This window comes from Polypterus senegalus, chromosome 9 (assembly GCF_016835505.1).
Source record: "Polypterus senegalus isolate Bchr_013 chromosome 9, ASM1683550v1, whole genome shotgun sequence".
NCBI lineage: Eukaryota > Metazoa > Chordata > Cladistia > Polypteriformes > Polypteridae > Polypterus > Polypterus senegalus.
In genome coordinates, this window is record NC_053162.1 from 67,125,673 (window position 1) to 67,137,600 (window position 11,928).

The 11,928-nt window shown below is 39.9% G+C and overlaps 1 protein-coding gene across 1 annotated transcript in view; it reads right to left on the reverse strand.

Moving 5' to 3' along the window:
- Window positions 1–10,289, reverse strand: part of si:ch211-186j3.6 (neural-cadherin) — a 631,501-nt gene extending 621,212 nt beyond the window's left edge. The window contains exon 1 of the mRNA XM_039763170.1: window positions 9,089–10,289. Within this exon, the coding sequence (XP_039619104.1) occupies window positions 9,089–10,088 (1,000 nt within the window). The 5' untranslated portion in view covers window positions 10,089–10,289. The remainder of the gene's footprint in view (window positions 1–9,088) is intronic.
- Between the last annotated feature and the right edge of the window lie 1,639 nt (window positions 10,290–11,928).

The window sequence follows — 11,928 nt, forward strand, 5'->3', positions numbered from 1 at the left end:
TAGGAATAAGGCAGAATTTAGGCGCTAAATTTTCCTTTCACCTAACGTATATAAGGTATAATTTCACATGTTTGGGCTATTTTTTGGAAATGTCTGAAAACTAATAGGAAATGAAAAGCTTGATGATTGGAAATGTGTTCAGACCTGAATTTGGGGCAAAAGAGTGGTAAGTCTTAACACGTCTTTTTGACAAAGAACACAATTGTAAAAAGACTATTAAACAAGGAAAGTTGCGGCCCATATGCCATGTAATTTCCTATCGCTTTCGAGCACGTTAACAGATTGTGTTAGGAATGCTGTCTCTTCTAACATGAACTGTGACTTGCATGAAAATTAAATGCCGCTAACAGATCCACTGGGGAGAACGTCACTGCCAAAATCAAGTTAAACATCCTGTACTAAATCCCAAGTGGAAAGGAAAGAGCTGAAATTTGGGACAGATGTAACTATAATGAGTATTTTGCATGTAGAAAATGTTCATGTGTATGAATGAGCTAAGTGCAATTCCCATAGTTCTTTTAGAATAGTTTTCTTAAGCACTGTTAGAATCAAATCAGTTTAAAATTGCATTGCTGATACGTTAAAAAGTATTCAGCGGGGTTAAGTATTAGCACAGATGACAACAGCGTGTGGGCATTCTTCAGCAAAGGAATGGCTGCAGTGCTAAGTACACAAGAATAAAGCCTGCCGTCTCCCAAAGTCACAAGAAGTGTCATTGCACATCTACTTAGTGGTGGCAGCGCCAGGAGATTAGAAGTTAGCAATGAGGCAAAATGGATAGAAAGTCACATTTGAGTTTGGCCTTATATCTGACCCTAATGTCAAAGTAATTTACTCGATCCAAAAAAAGGAAATAAACAAATAAAGGCTGTTATTAGAGTTGGAGCCTTGCAATCTTCTCAGCAGAAGATTACATGAAAACCAGTTGTTTTCTAGACTTGATTCTTCAAGGTTTTTAAAACTTCAAGTTATATTTTTAGTGATGGTCAAGCTTGTTTGAAGTTAAGAAAGAAAGAAAGAAAGAAAGAAAGAAAGAAAGAAAGAAAGAAAGAATAATTTATTAAGAATGGAGATATTAAGAAATCAAGTTGTATGATTACATTTTAAAATATTGTACCAAAAAGTTTTATGAAATGCACAAGGATAAAAAAAATATCTGGCAAGTATTTATATGCCTGTGTTGGTGGTTTTGAGTGTAAATCAGTTCTGCTTTGAAATGCCATCCCATCCAGGTCCGGCTCGTGCTGTATACCTGCTGCTGCATAAACAGTTTATGACTCCCCATGACAGAACAGCATATAGGGTCAGGAGGTGAATTAATGGATGGATAGATTACCAAAAAAAAAAAAGATCATTCAGTGAATTCTAATTAGCATTGTATTTTTAGAGCACACCTTTGACAAGGGCTATTTGACTTTTGAAACACTGCACTGAAGTATATAGGCTGATCTAGAAAACGGATGACGTCAGCTTCTTTTATGGCATATTAATTTGTCATCCCATCCATTTTCTAAACCTGGGTAGCACACTCATGTGATAGGCACACCGCTGCAGGAAAAACACTTCAAACTGCAGTACCCATGAATACCCATGAGAGTCTACACATGATCCCTGTGCTTATGCAGGAATTCTTGTAGTACTTTGCACATGCAATATAAAAATAGACACATTAATTTAACTGGTGACTCTAAATTGATTTTGTTTGGGTAAGTGTGGGCATATATGTATGTGTGACATGTGGGAAACTGGTGTCCTGTCCTGGGTTGGTTTGCAGATAGATATGGAGTCATTGTGACAATGATTTTTAAAAGTATATAAACTTCATACAATACAACCTATTGCAAGATAATCTGCGTAGTAACACTCAGTGGCAGACCTACATTTTTTAAGGCCCTGAAGCTTGAACTGTTATGGGTGACCCCTTCACAACCAGCAATGAGGTCTAGGAAACTGTATTATGAATATTATTATTTTTTAAATTGGGCGGAGTGGTGGCTTTGAGGCTAGGGATCTGCACTGGCAATTGGAAGGTTGCTGGTTCAAATCCCCTAAATGCCAAAAGGGAATTTGTTCTGTTGGGCCCTTAAGCAATGTCCTTAACCTGCAATTGCTCCATCCTGGGCATGACGTTAATCTGCATCCATCCCTGCATGTAGGCCCTTCCAACCTGCAGGGAAAAACTTAGGGGTTGGTGGCACACTGTTCCACTACATCTGAACTAGTGTGGTGCTGAGGTGTCACCCGTTGCAAAGCTGCACTAGGGTCCTAATCTGAATCCTGAGTTGGTTTGTCATGTGGTGGGGGTGGCAATATGCTGTATCAGCGCGTGCTCCTAACCTCTCTCTCTTCCCATGCAGAAGACACCCAAAATGTTTAAGTAATGTGGACTAAAGTTGCCCTTGGGATTCGAGGACCTGAAGTTTAAGCTTCATTAGTTTCAGAGACGATCTGCCCCTGGTAACACACTTATTGATCAACAGATCTCCCTGATTACCTTCTTAGTACACTCAATTTTAAACAACCCGGCCCTTGTTCCTTCCCCTTATTATTAAAAGCCTTGCCACTGCCACTATAACATCCCTGGATCTCATGGAAAGAAAGAATTTTAAAATATATTGCAGTACTACTCCCATCAGCTCCTAATGTCACATAGGCAAAAACTCCCCTAGTGGCATAAAGCTGTTTCTGCAGGTTCCCCTCAATGCAGTGCTGTAGTAAGAGGACCACAATGGCTGTCCTCTTCAGTAGTTTTATGAGAATACAACATAATGTGTTAAAGAAAAACTGGGGAGTTCCAAAAAATGTAATAAGATTTGTTAGCTTGAACACAAGGTCTTGAGCGACCCCTCCTATAAGTGCCTCCTGTAGATCAATAATGGTGTCACTACCCAGATTAGCTTTATAGAGTTTTGTACAAAGCATTAGCTTTCCTGAAACAAGCATGAAAGAAAGTGGTACCAGTTTGCAGAATACTTATTAGTAAGAATATATTTCACAGCTTTTCAAATATTTAATCATCTTTATAATATAAAAACTTGCATATTTCAATAAGAGGGAAATCCAGACTTTTTAGAATTAAATATAGATAAAAATGATTCAACTGTTTCTATTTCTATTTTTTTATACTTCCCTGCCACATAATTGCTTAATCATATTTCAAATTGTAAAATGAAAACCGTTTAAGATGAGACATCCAAAAGCACTCAGAATTATTAATTAATAAGAAAACCTGCTTGTACTTAACCAGTCTTCAGAAAATGCAGTACTGAGAGTATACTTCAGAGTTGTGTTAATTGCTTAATCAAAGAAAATACTGTATACTGTAAAATTATTAAGAAAGAATTTCTCAGGAGTTTTCTCAGAAAGAAAGAAAGAAAGAAAATGCAATGTATTGCACTTCTCTGCCAGCTCTGCTGACACATTCCTGATTGTGTCACATAAAGACACATGTTGGAAGCTGTCATGAGAACCATGTTCTCAATTTGATTGAAAGCAGCTGTTCTTGCTCTTATAAGGAGATCATCCCTTTAAACCCAGAAGAAATAAGCATATCCGCAATTACAGAGATCACAGGTCATCTTGATAAAGAAGCAGCAAGTGCCCTTACCCACTGTAACTTGAAAGTGGGAGGCGAGCAGGATCACCTCAACTCATTAACAGCAGTTCTTAATCACCCATGAATAACAATGACCTGTTTTCGGCTGGCAAACTAATAATACTGGATTTAGCCTTTTTTCCTTAACAATTTTTGGGTTCCCTCCTACTGCTCTACCATCCGCCTACTCCAAATCTCTAATATGAGAAAGTGAATGAGAGGGGATTACATGTCTAATGCCTCGAGATGAAGGAAGGTCACAGAGGATCTGGGCTGAAGAGGATTAAGCAGGCAAGATCTTCCGATTGGGCCTCCCAAACATCAAAGGCAACAAAGCCAAGGCCTAAATTAAACCTTAAGACTCTCAGCCTGATCTGTGGCCTGTATGACACTCAGAGACCATTTTACTGTCATTTAGGAATTTAAAAAGAAAATTTCAATAAAACCTGGGACATTTGGTTCTATACTAGTGAGAATTTCATTACCACACGGCTGATTATATGGGCACTGATGAAATGAAAAAATAGTAAATCTCTACCCCAAAGTGATTCTGGACCACACACCATGGCAATCAGCATCTGCACAGTGCTCTTCTGTACAAGTTGCTTATAAAATCCTGCTAAATTTGGGCTAAGGCAGTTTAGTAACCTCAATGTTTGTGCCTCCAAAAAATCAGAAAGTACATTTAAAACAATCAGCAATGTGCTCCACCAAATCTATCAGCACCCCTAATTTAGTTTTAACTAACAGCTAAAAGAGTATTTTGAGCTGTCCATTTAGCAATTATTATGGCATTCTGCTAAAGAATTTGATTCCTTTTTCTAGAAAAGAGGACTAAGCTAAGAGATACACAAAGGTCCCACTGGACATTAAATTTGTTCTTACTTCTTTTTACTTTTACAATTTCTTGTATCTTCTGCCTTTACTAAATGTTAAAAAAAACCTTAATAGATAATTCTCCTGATAAAAAACACTGGGAATTAATTAATACATTTTCATTCTATATTCTTCAACCCTGCAGCAAATGATTCAGTATGTTAAATTAGAAAATAAATGTTTATTAGCTAACAAGAAGTGCCCTTGAATTGGATTAAATGACTTCGAGTTAAGCAAAGTTGCATTTCACTATATAAATTTCACACACTGAATAGCGGATTCTTAAAATGTGTGCCCCTCGTTTGCACTGTTTATTTATTTTTTTTTTTTTATTTGAATGCCTTGCTGTTTCTTAAAATATCATGAAAAACATTTCAGAAAAAAAAATCTGTGTTATTCAATGTTCAAGGCTAAGAATGCAGCTGCTATGTGTTGTCTGTGTGGTCTCAATAAAAAACCTCCCCAATGCTCCGCACCAGCTATAGAAAGCCTTGCCATAACAAAAGCTTATTGCGAGTGAACTTCAAAGCAAGTCAGTTAACCCTTCCATACCACAGACTTCAGTCCTGCAGAAAGCTAAATGGAGGTCTACAGTTCTCATTTAAGTTCTATCAAAAGGCAAAAAAGAGGCAAGAGATAATCAGATTAATTCAAAACATTAAGATATAATCACGTTATTTTTATCCCCACCAACACTGTATAGGAGAAAGCAAATCAGTAGGAAAATGTCAGCCTCACATTTAGACACACTGAAGAAAACAAGAAGAAATAATGTTTAGCTTCATCACATTTTTGATTTCCAAAAAAAAAAAAAAAATCAAATAACGTGGGTATACCCAGAGGCGAGCAAATGAAAAATAATTTCAGACTTGTTTCTTAGGCCATCAGCAGCAATATAGGAAAACCAGAATAAGCAAAGAAAACTTAAAACCATGACAAACAAGTCACATCAATACAATCGCTCCTTTAATGATTTTTGTTTGGAGATTGTGAGTGGGAATACAGCGCGAGTAAGGCTGTGGATTTAAAACAGAAATTTTACAAAGCAGAACCTCCTTGTTCATTACACATGAACCTCAGCAAAATATGATTTTAGATTTTGGTCACCATAAAAATTAAATTGGTCTCCTGCGTATATAAAACCTTTACGCAGTAATAAAGCCTTTGATTTTTCTGTAATTTAACATAAGGTTCTGCCTTTTGACAAAATTTACAGAGACAGCCTTCGAGCTCTTTGATCATGTCAGTGTGTTGGAAGAACATCTGGAAGACCTGTTATAATTCCGTAAGTAAAATAAGTTCGAAGTATTAAAAAAAAATCAAAAACAGTAAAACATGGTTAACTAAAGAAATACGGGTTATGACTAGACAGGGTAACCGGGTTCTCACTGCTCGCCCGGCGCTCCCATAGGGGGCTCAGCCATTCGGGGAACGCCCTATACACGCGACTAGCAGCTGCAGCTGTAACAACTACAACATTTGTGTCAATATCAATGTGTAAGGAATGAATTTTGAAATGCTAGTGGAGACAAAGTAGGGCTCGATGTACTCAAGTGATTAATCGAGCCTCTACCCACGTGGGGTGATCCTTTTTCCCAGCAGCCTCCATGCATTTGACCCCCGGTAGATTATCGGATACAACGAAATTGCTTTTTTATTTTTTGACATCTGAAAATGTCCATCAGTGTATTTCCTGTTCGTATTCCTCCAGGGATACCACTATCTACTCTCAAAACGTCTGGACGGGAGGCCATTGTATCGCAAGGCACACTCGCTTACCAGCCTTCAGTCATAGCCAGATTCTCTTAGTTAAACTAACATATACATATTTTGAAATGTGGGAGAAGTCCGTGATATCACAAATAATAATAATAATAATAATAATAATAATAATAATAATAATAATAATAATAATAAATGTCCGGTACGGCTTTAGAATCTAACCCTTTCAGCAGCTGAGACGGTACACGGCGAAGCACTGGTTAGCAGCGACACGGTGCGGCTCTCCGGTTATTAGTAGTTAATTGAAAGCATTTGCAGATTTTCTGGATGCTACCGATCTATCAAAATACCAAGCGACGACGGTGCAGTGCAAAGTGTTTGAACGTTAGAATGCTGAAACACCTTATAATAATGCAGACGTTCAAAGGCGTGTCTCTGAAAATCTTTGTAGTGTTCAGCTGTACGCCGTACGCAAAGTAATTTGTTGCATACCGCAATTGGCAAAAGGATAAATTCATGCATTATTTCATCAATTCATCTCGCATACGGACCCTCTTTTCCAATAAAGAGCCTACCGCAACAGCAGTTTATGAAGTGCCAAATCTGATGGGACTCCAGTCCATCGCTGGGCGCACTCAAGCACAAACTGTGTTGGTAAAGTTACACAGTACCGTCCAAGGAGCTGCTTAACTAAAGGGTCCTGAGCAACCGTGCGCTCACTGAAACATAAAAAGGAGACAGGAAAACAGTACCACAATGCAAGGTTGACAATACAATTGCTCTTCATCCATCCATTTGTTTAACCTACTTAGCCAGTTGAGGATGGAGAACAACATCGTGTGCCAACACGAAAGCCAACTGCGGGCATTTCGCTAGTCTGTCACCGTCTAGAATACAGGTGCACGTCTTTGTGACGTGTGAAGGAAAACCCGGAGGAAAGTCACAGGTAGAAAGTTTACATTCTTAGAATTACTGGTGCTTTAATGACACTTAATGGTTCGCTAGTGGGTTACGTGGTTCCTCGTATAGAGCCATTGCTGGACAAAGCACAATTTCACTGCGGAAATTTTTCTTTGCATATGAACTTGGTTTGAAAAACTTTCTAACATATAGCAAAGGAGAAAATGAAGTATTTAATGTATGCTGGGCTACCAAGCAGGACACTAATAGATCAAGAAAAGTAGGAAAAAGCTTATGCGATTATATGCAGCAAGAGTCCTTTTAAAAATCAGGAACCCATTTGTACTTCACAAATCTGTTCCTATCTGTTCATGTCTATTTACTGTATTGAGCCCGTTACGGATCTAAATGAATAAGGGTTCTTTCTGAAACTTTCATGTGAATGGGTCTTTTGGACACCAAAAATGGTTCCCCTGTGGCATCTTTGTGAATGACCACTTTGGCACCTTTATTTTTAAGAGTGCATGATTCAAACCTTGCACTAACTACTGAACCAAGGCTCTTCATAGGGAAGAAGGAAAAAAAAACAGGCGAGGGGACAAACTCAAACTCCATTTTATGAATGGAAACCTAAATCCACGAGCCCAAAACAAATGGATAGACTTTCCAATAAACCAACCACCAATTTCTTATTGATGCCCAGTAAACTTCCACTGCCATTTTTTAAAGATTGTTTTAAAAGACTGGTCCAGACATTGAATCTCTTGCAGCATTTACAAAGGTCAAAATGATCGTGTTAATCGACGACTGTTTTTTATTCCAGAGCCTCTGATTGATTTTTGAAGGGTAATACACTCATAGATTTTTCACGATGTAAAATTAGGACAATGAAACATTATTCTGCTGTTGCATTATGGAGGCCACATTATGTGAATTGCTCCAAGTGAAGTAAAAGCAGAATGGAAGTAATATTTCCCCCGTTTTTCCTTAAAGCTCGACCTCAAAAAATAAGCAATTACAGTACTGGTTTTCAAGCTGTACCGCTGCAGTGAGTTGATTAGAGCAGTAAGTGTGTGTGTTGGGACTTGGCTGTGTGAAGTCTGTGAACTTACTCTAACCAAAACAATGTTCATATAATAACGGATAACCGTTATGAAAAGATGGGGTCTGCATTTTTCAAAAGGTGATTGATTAAAACTTCAGCAACTTTCACTTTTAAATCCCTCTCCAGGGACAGCGAGCCAATAAGCGCGAAGCTTGCGTTGAAAATTGGATTAGCCACCCGCAAACCCATCCACGCATCCATCCATTTTTATGAACTAATAAACAGTAAAAGTGACGGCACGGCACCGCAGTGCTAAACACTGTATCGTCAGCTCCATCGGGGGGCCTTTTCTGTGTGCACCCCAGAGTATTACATGCTTGCTTAATAGGCCCAGCGTGTGTGCCATGCGACAGACACGCGACTGTTTCGTGGCCGATTAAAACTGGGCGGCGGAATGACCCCCCTTAACGGATATCTTTTAACAAAAAATGTGATTTTAGAAAAATCGATGGATATAAGAATCACGTAAAACGCAATGTAATTTTAATAAGCGTCTCTGACGATGTGTTGATTTGAACTATTCCAAATAAATGTCCAGTTTAGACAGATAGATAGATGGATACATTGACAGATAGATCTGAGTAAAGTCAGAACGAACAACAATTTATGGAGCCTCATGTCAAATCTTTCAAGAGTCAAAACATAAAAACAAACAGCTTATTCATGTGTGTGCCCATTTTAAACCTTACGAGGTTTTCCTTCGCATGTAAAACACATACCTCTGAGGCGATGAAATGCACTGGTGTGCTAAAATCCTGACAGGGCACTGCTTCATTTAATACACACTAAAATAGGAACTTCTAGGGGTGTCACAATAACATAAAGGGGGGTAGGACGAAGGGGCTGTTTATCCTTTGAACAAGTAAAAATTGCCAAGTGCATATTGGTACCTCGCTTGTCCTGGATTTTAACTGTGATTTCCACCACGGACTGCGTTTCTCTGTCCAGTCTCCGGGATATCACGATGTCCCCACTATCCCTGCCAACAGTCACCGGGACGCTGTCTGCCGTTGGATATACCATCTCGAAGCTAGCTGCCTGAAACCTGACAGGGTTTAAACTCATGACCACAGAGCCGATGCTTGCGTCTTCGGACACAGTGACGACCACCGGGTTCTCAGACTGTAGTAAAGACTTTCTTTTCCTCAGCAGACCCTTTCCGCTCCCCTTTAGGTCAGGCGCAGGCAACTGTCGGGGCCAAATTTCAACCTCCAGTTTTTGGCTGGTTAGAATTGGATGGCCGTGATCTCTGGCGTAAATGTTGAACTTAATCGGGGTCAGTCTGCCTAGTATTGAATCCACCAATATGACTTCGCCAGTTTTGGGGACTACGTAAAAAAGACCGTTTTTCGGAAGCGTAAAGTAAAACAGTTCTGCATTCTTGCCAGTGTCGGAGTCGCTGGCCGTTACCTGATACACCTTGGACCTCAGAGCTGTGGAATCGGCCAGCACGATTTTGGTACGGCTCTCATTAAAAGCAGGTTGGTGGTCGTTTGTGTCCAGCACATCAACTTTTATAGAGACGACTTCGGCTGCGGGACTTTCCGCTGTCAAGCAACTTTGACAACACACGCATAAGCGCAAGGTGTATACTGATTTTATTTCCCTGTCCAAAATCCTGGCTGTCTTCATGAGGATGTGGCCATGCTTATGGTGGTTGTATAAGTGAAAAGCGTTGCTCCCCTCTCCCGTCAGTCTCAGGTGTAGCCCACCAGTCTCGGAACACCATTTTTGCTGGTTAATTCGCTTTACGGGAATGGTTAGTCCGTTTACGCTGGACCCGGGTGGCGAGTTTTCAAACACGTGTCCGTAGAAGAAAGACTTCCTGAGGTCGGTTTTATTTCCCCAAACCGTAGATAGTAAGCACAGTATCAAAATAGTCCAACACATGACTGCAAATAAAATGATTAGCCAGTGAATGTCTTAGCTGTATCTTCTATAAATTGAAAAAAAGGCAAGTTAAAAATAATTTTAAAAATGTAAGACGTTATTACTTGAAGGCAATGGTTAACCACACGAACTGAACTACCGTCCACATTTTACTTTCCCTTTCTGCCTCTTCTTAACACCACTGTCGAGCAGTCTTTCTCATCCAACAGCAGCGCGGACTGCCGCTCACAGTCAGCGGCAATTCGCAGAATTCAGTAGTGCTGGACAGCGCCACTCTGGGGGCGTGGATAGCAGGCTGGGGAATCTCCGGGGAACCCCTTAGACGTCACTCCTGCCCCGTGGTCGCCGCTCTCAACAGCGGTAACAATCACCGGTGTACAAGTGCGATATGATAAAGCCGATCTTCTCTGTCAGTGTATGTGATGTGGGAATTCGAGTTTATGCGCGGAAGCTAATTTGGCGAACGCAGCTTTTCTGTCTGACAAAAAACAAAAACAGATACGCTTAAAAACAAACTCTCTTCGCTAACCTAATTTAGCACTCAGAATACGTTTTTTTTGTATATATTGTTTAGTGTAAAAGGTTCAGGCAATTTGTTTACAAATAACCTTATCCATAATACAAGCCCATTCTGCCTATATGCATATGTTTAAAATGTCACATTAGAAATCCTATGGCAGCAGGTCAAAATCACCATCCTACCTGTCCTGTTTGCTAAAAAACCACTTGTGAGTAAACCATTTAACTCCCTTGTGCTGGTGATATTTATATTTTATATAAAGAACTATGATACATTTGACTGTAAAATCACTTGACATAGTGCTAGCACTGAAAGTCACTGCATTAAACAAATATTGGTTTATATACATCCATCCATTCATTATCCAGCCCTCTATATCCTGACTACAGGGTCATGGGGGTCTGCTGGAGCCAATCCCAGCCAAAACAGGGTGCAAGGCAGGAGACAAACCCTTGGCAGGGCACCAGCCCACCGCAGGGCACACACACCCACACACCAAGCACACACTGGGGACTATTTAGGATCGCCGATGCACCTAACCTGCATGTCTTTGGACTGTGGGAGGAAACCGGAGCACCCAGTGGGCACCTATACCTAACACGCAAACTCCACTCAGGTAGGACCCGGGAAGCGAACCCTTAACTGCAAGGCAGCAGCACTACCACTGCGTCACCATGCCACCCTGTTATATACATTCTCTGAACAAATTATAAGAAACACCTATACACCTGGTTATCAATGCAATCATCTAATAACCAATCATGTGGCAGTAGACACAGGTCAGGAGCTTCAGTTAATGTTCACATCAAACAACAGAATGGAAAAAATTTGTTCTCAGTGGCCTTCTTGTTGATGCTAGATAAGCTGGTTTAAATTTTCTGCAAGTGCTTATCCACTTGGTGTTTCACACACGACTGTCTCCAGTTTACTCAGAACGGTGCGATAAACAAAATTATCTAGTCAGTTGTAGTTCTGCGAACTGAAACATCTTTTTGATGAGATAGGCCAGAGGAGAATGACCATACAGGGTTGAACTGACATAAAGACTATGGTAACTCAAATAACCACTCTGTACAACTGTGATGAGCAGATAAGCAGTTCAGTATTCACAAAACATTCAACGTTAATGCATATGGACTAGAACAGGAGAACACCACATTGGATTCCACTCGTGTCAACCAAAAATAGTAAGCTGAAGTTGTAGTGGGGACAGGCTCAGCAAAACTGGATAATTTAAGACAGGAAAAGCATAGCCTGGTGTAATGAATCTCAATTTATTCTGAGACACAAAGATGGTAGGGTGAGAATTTGGCTCCAACA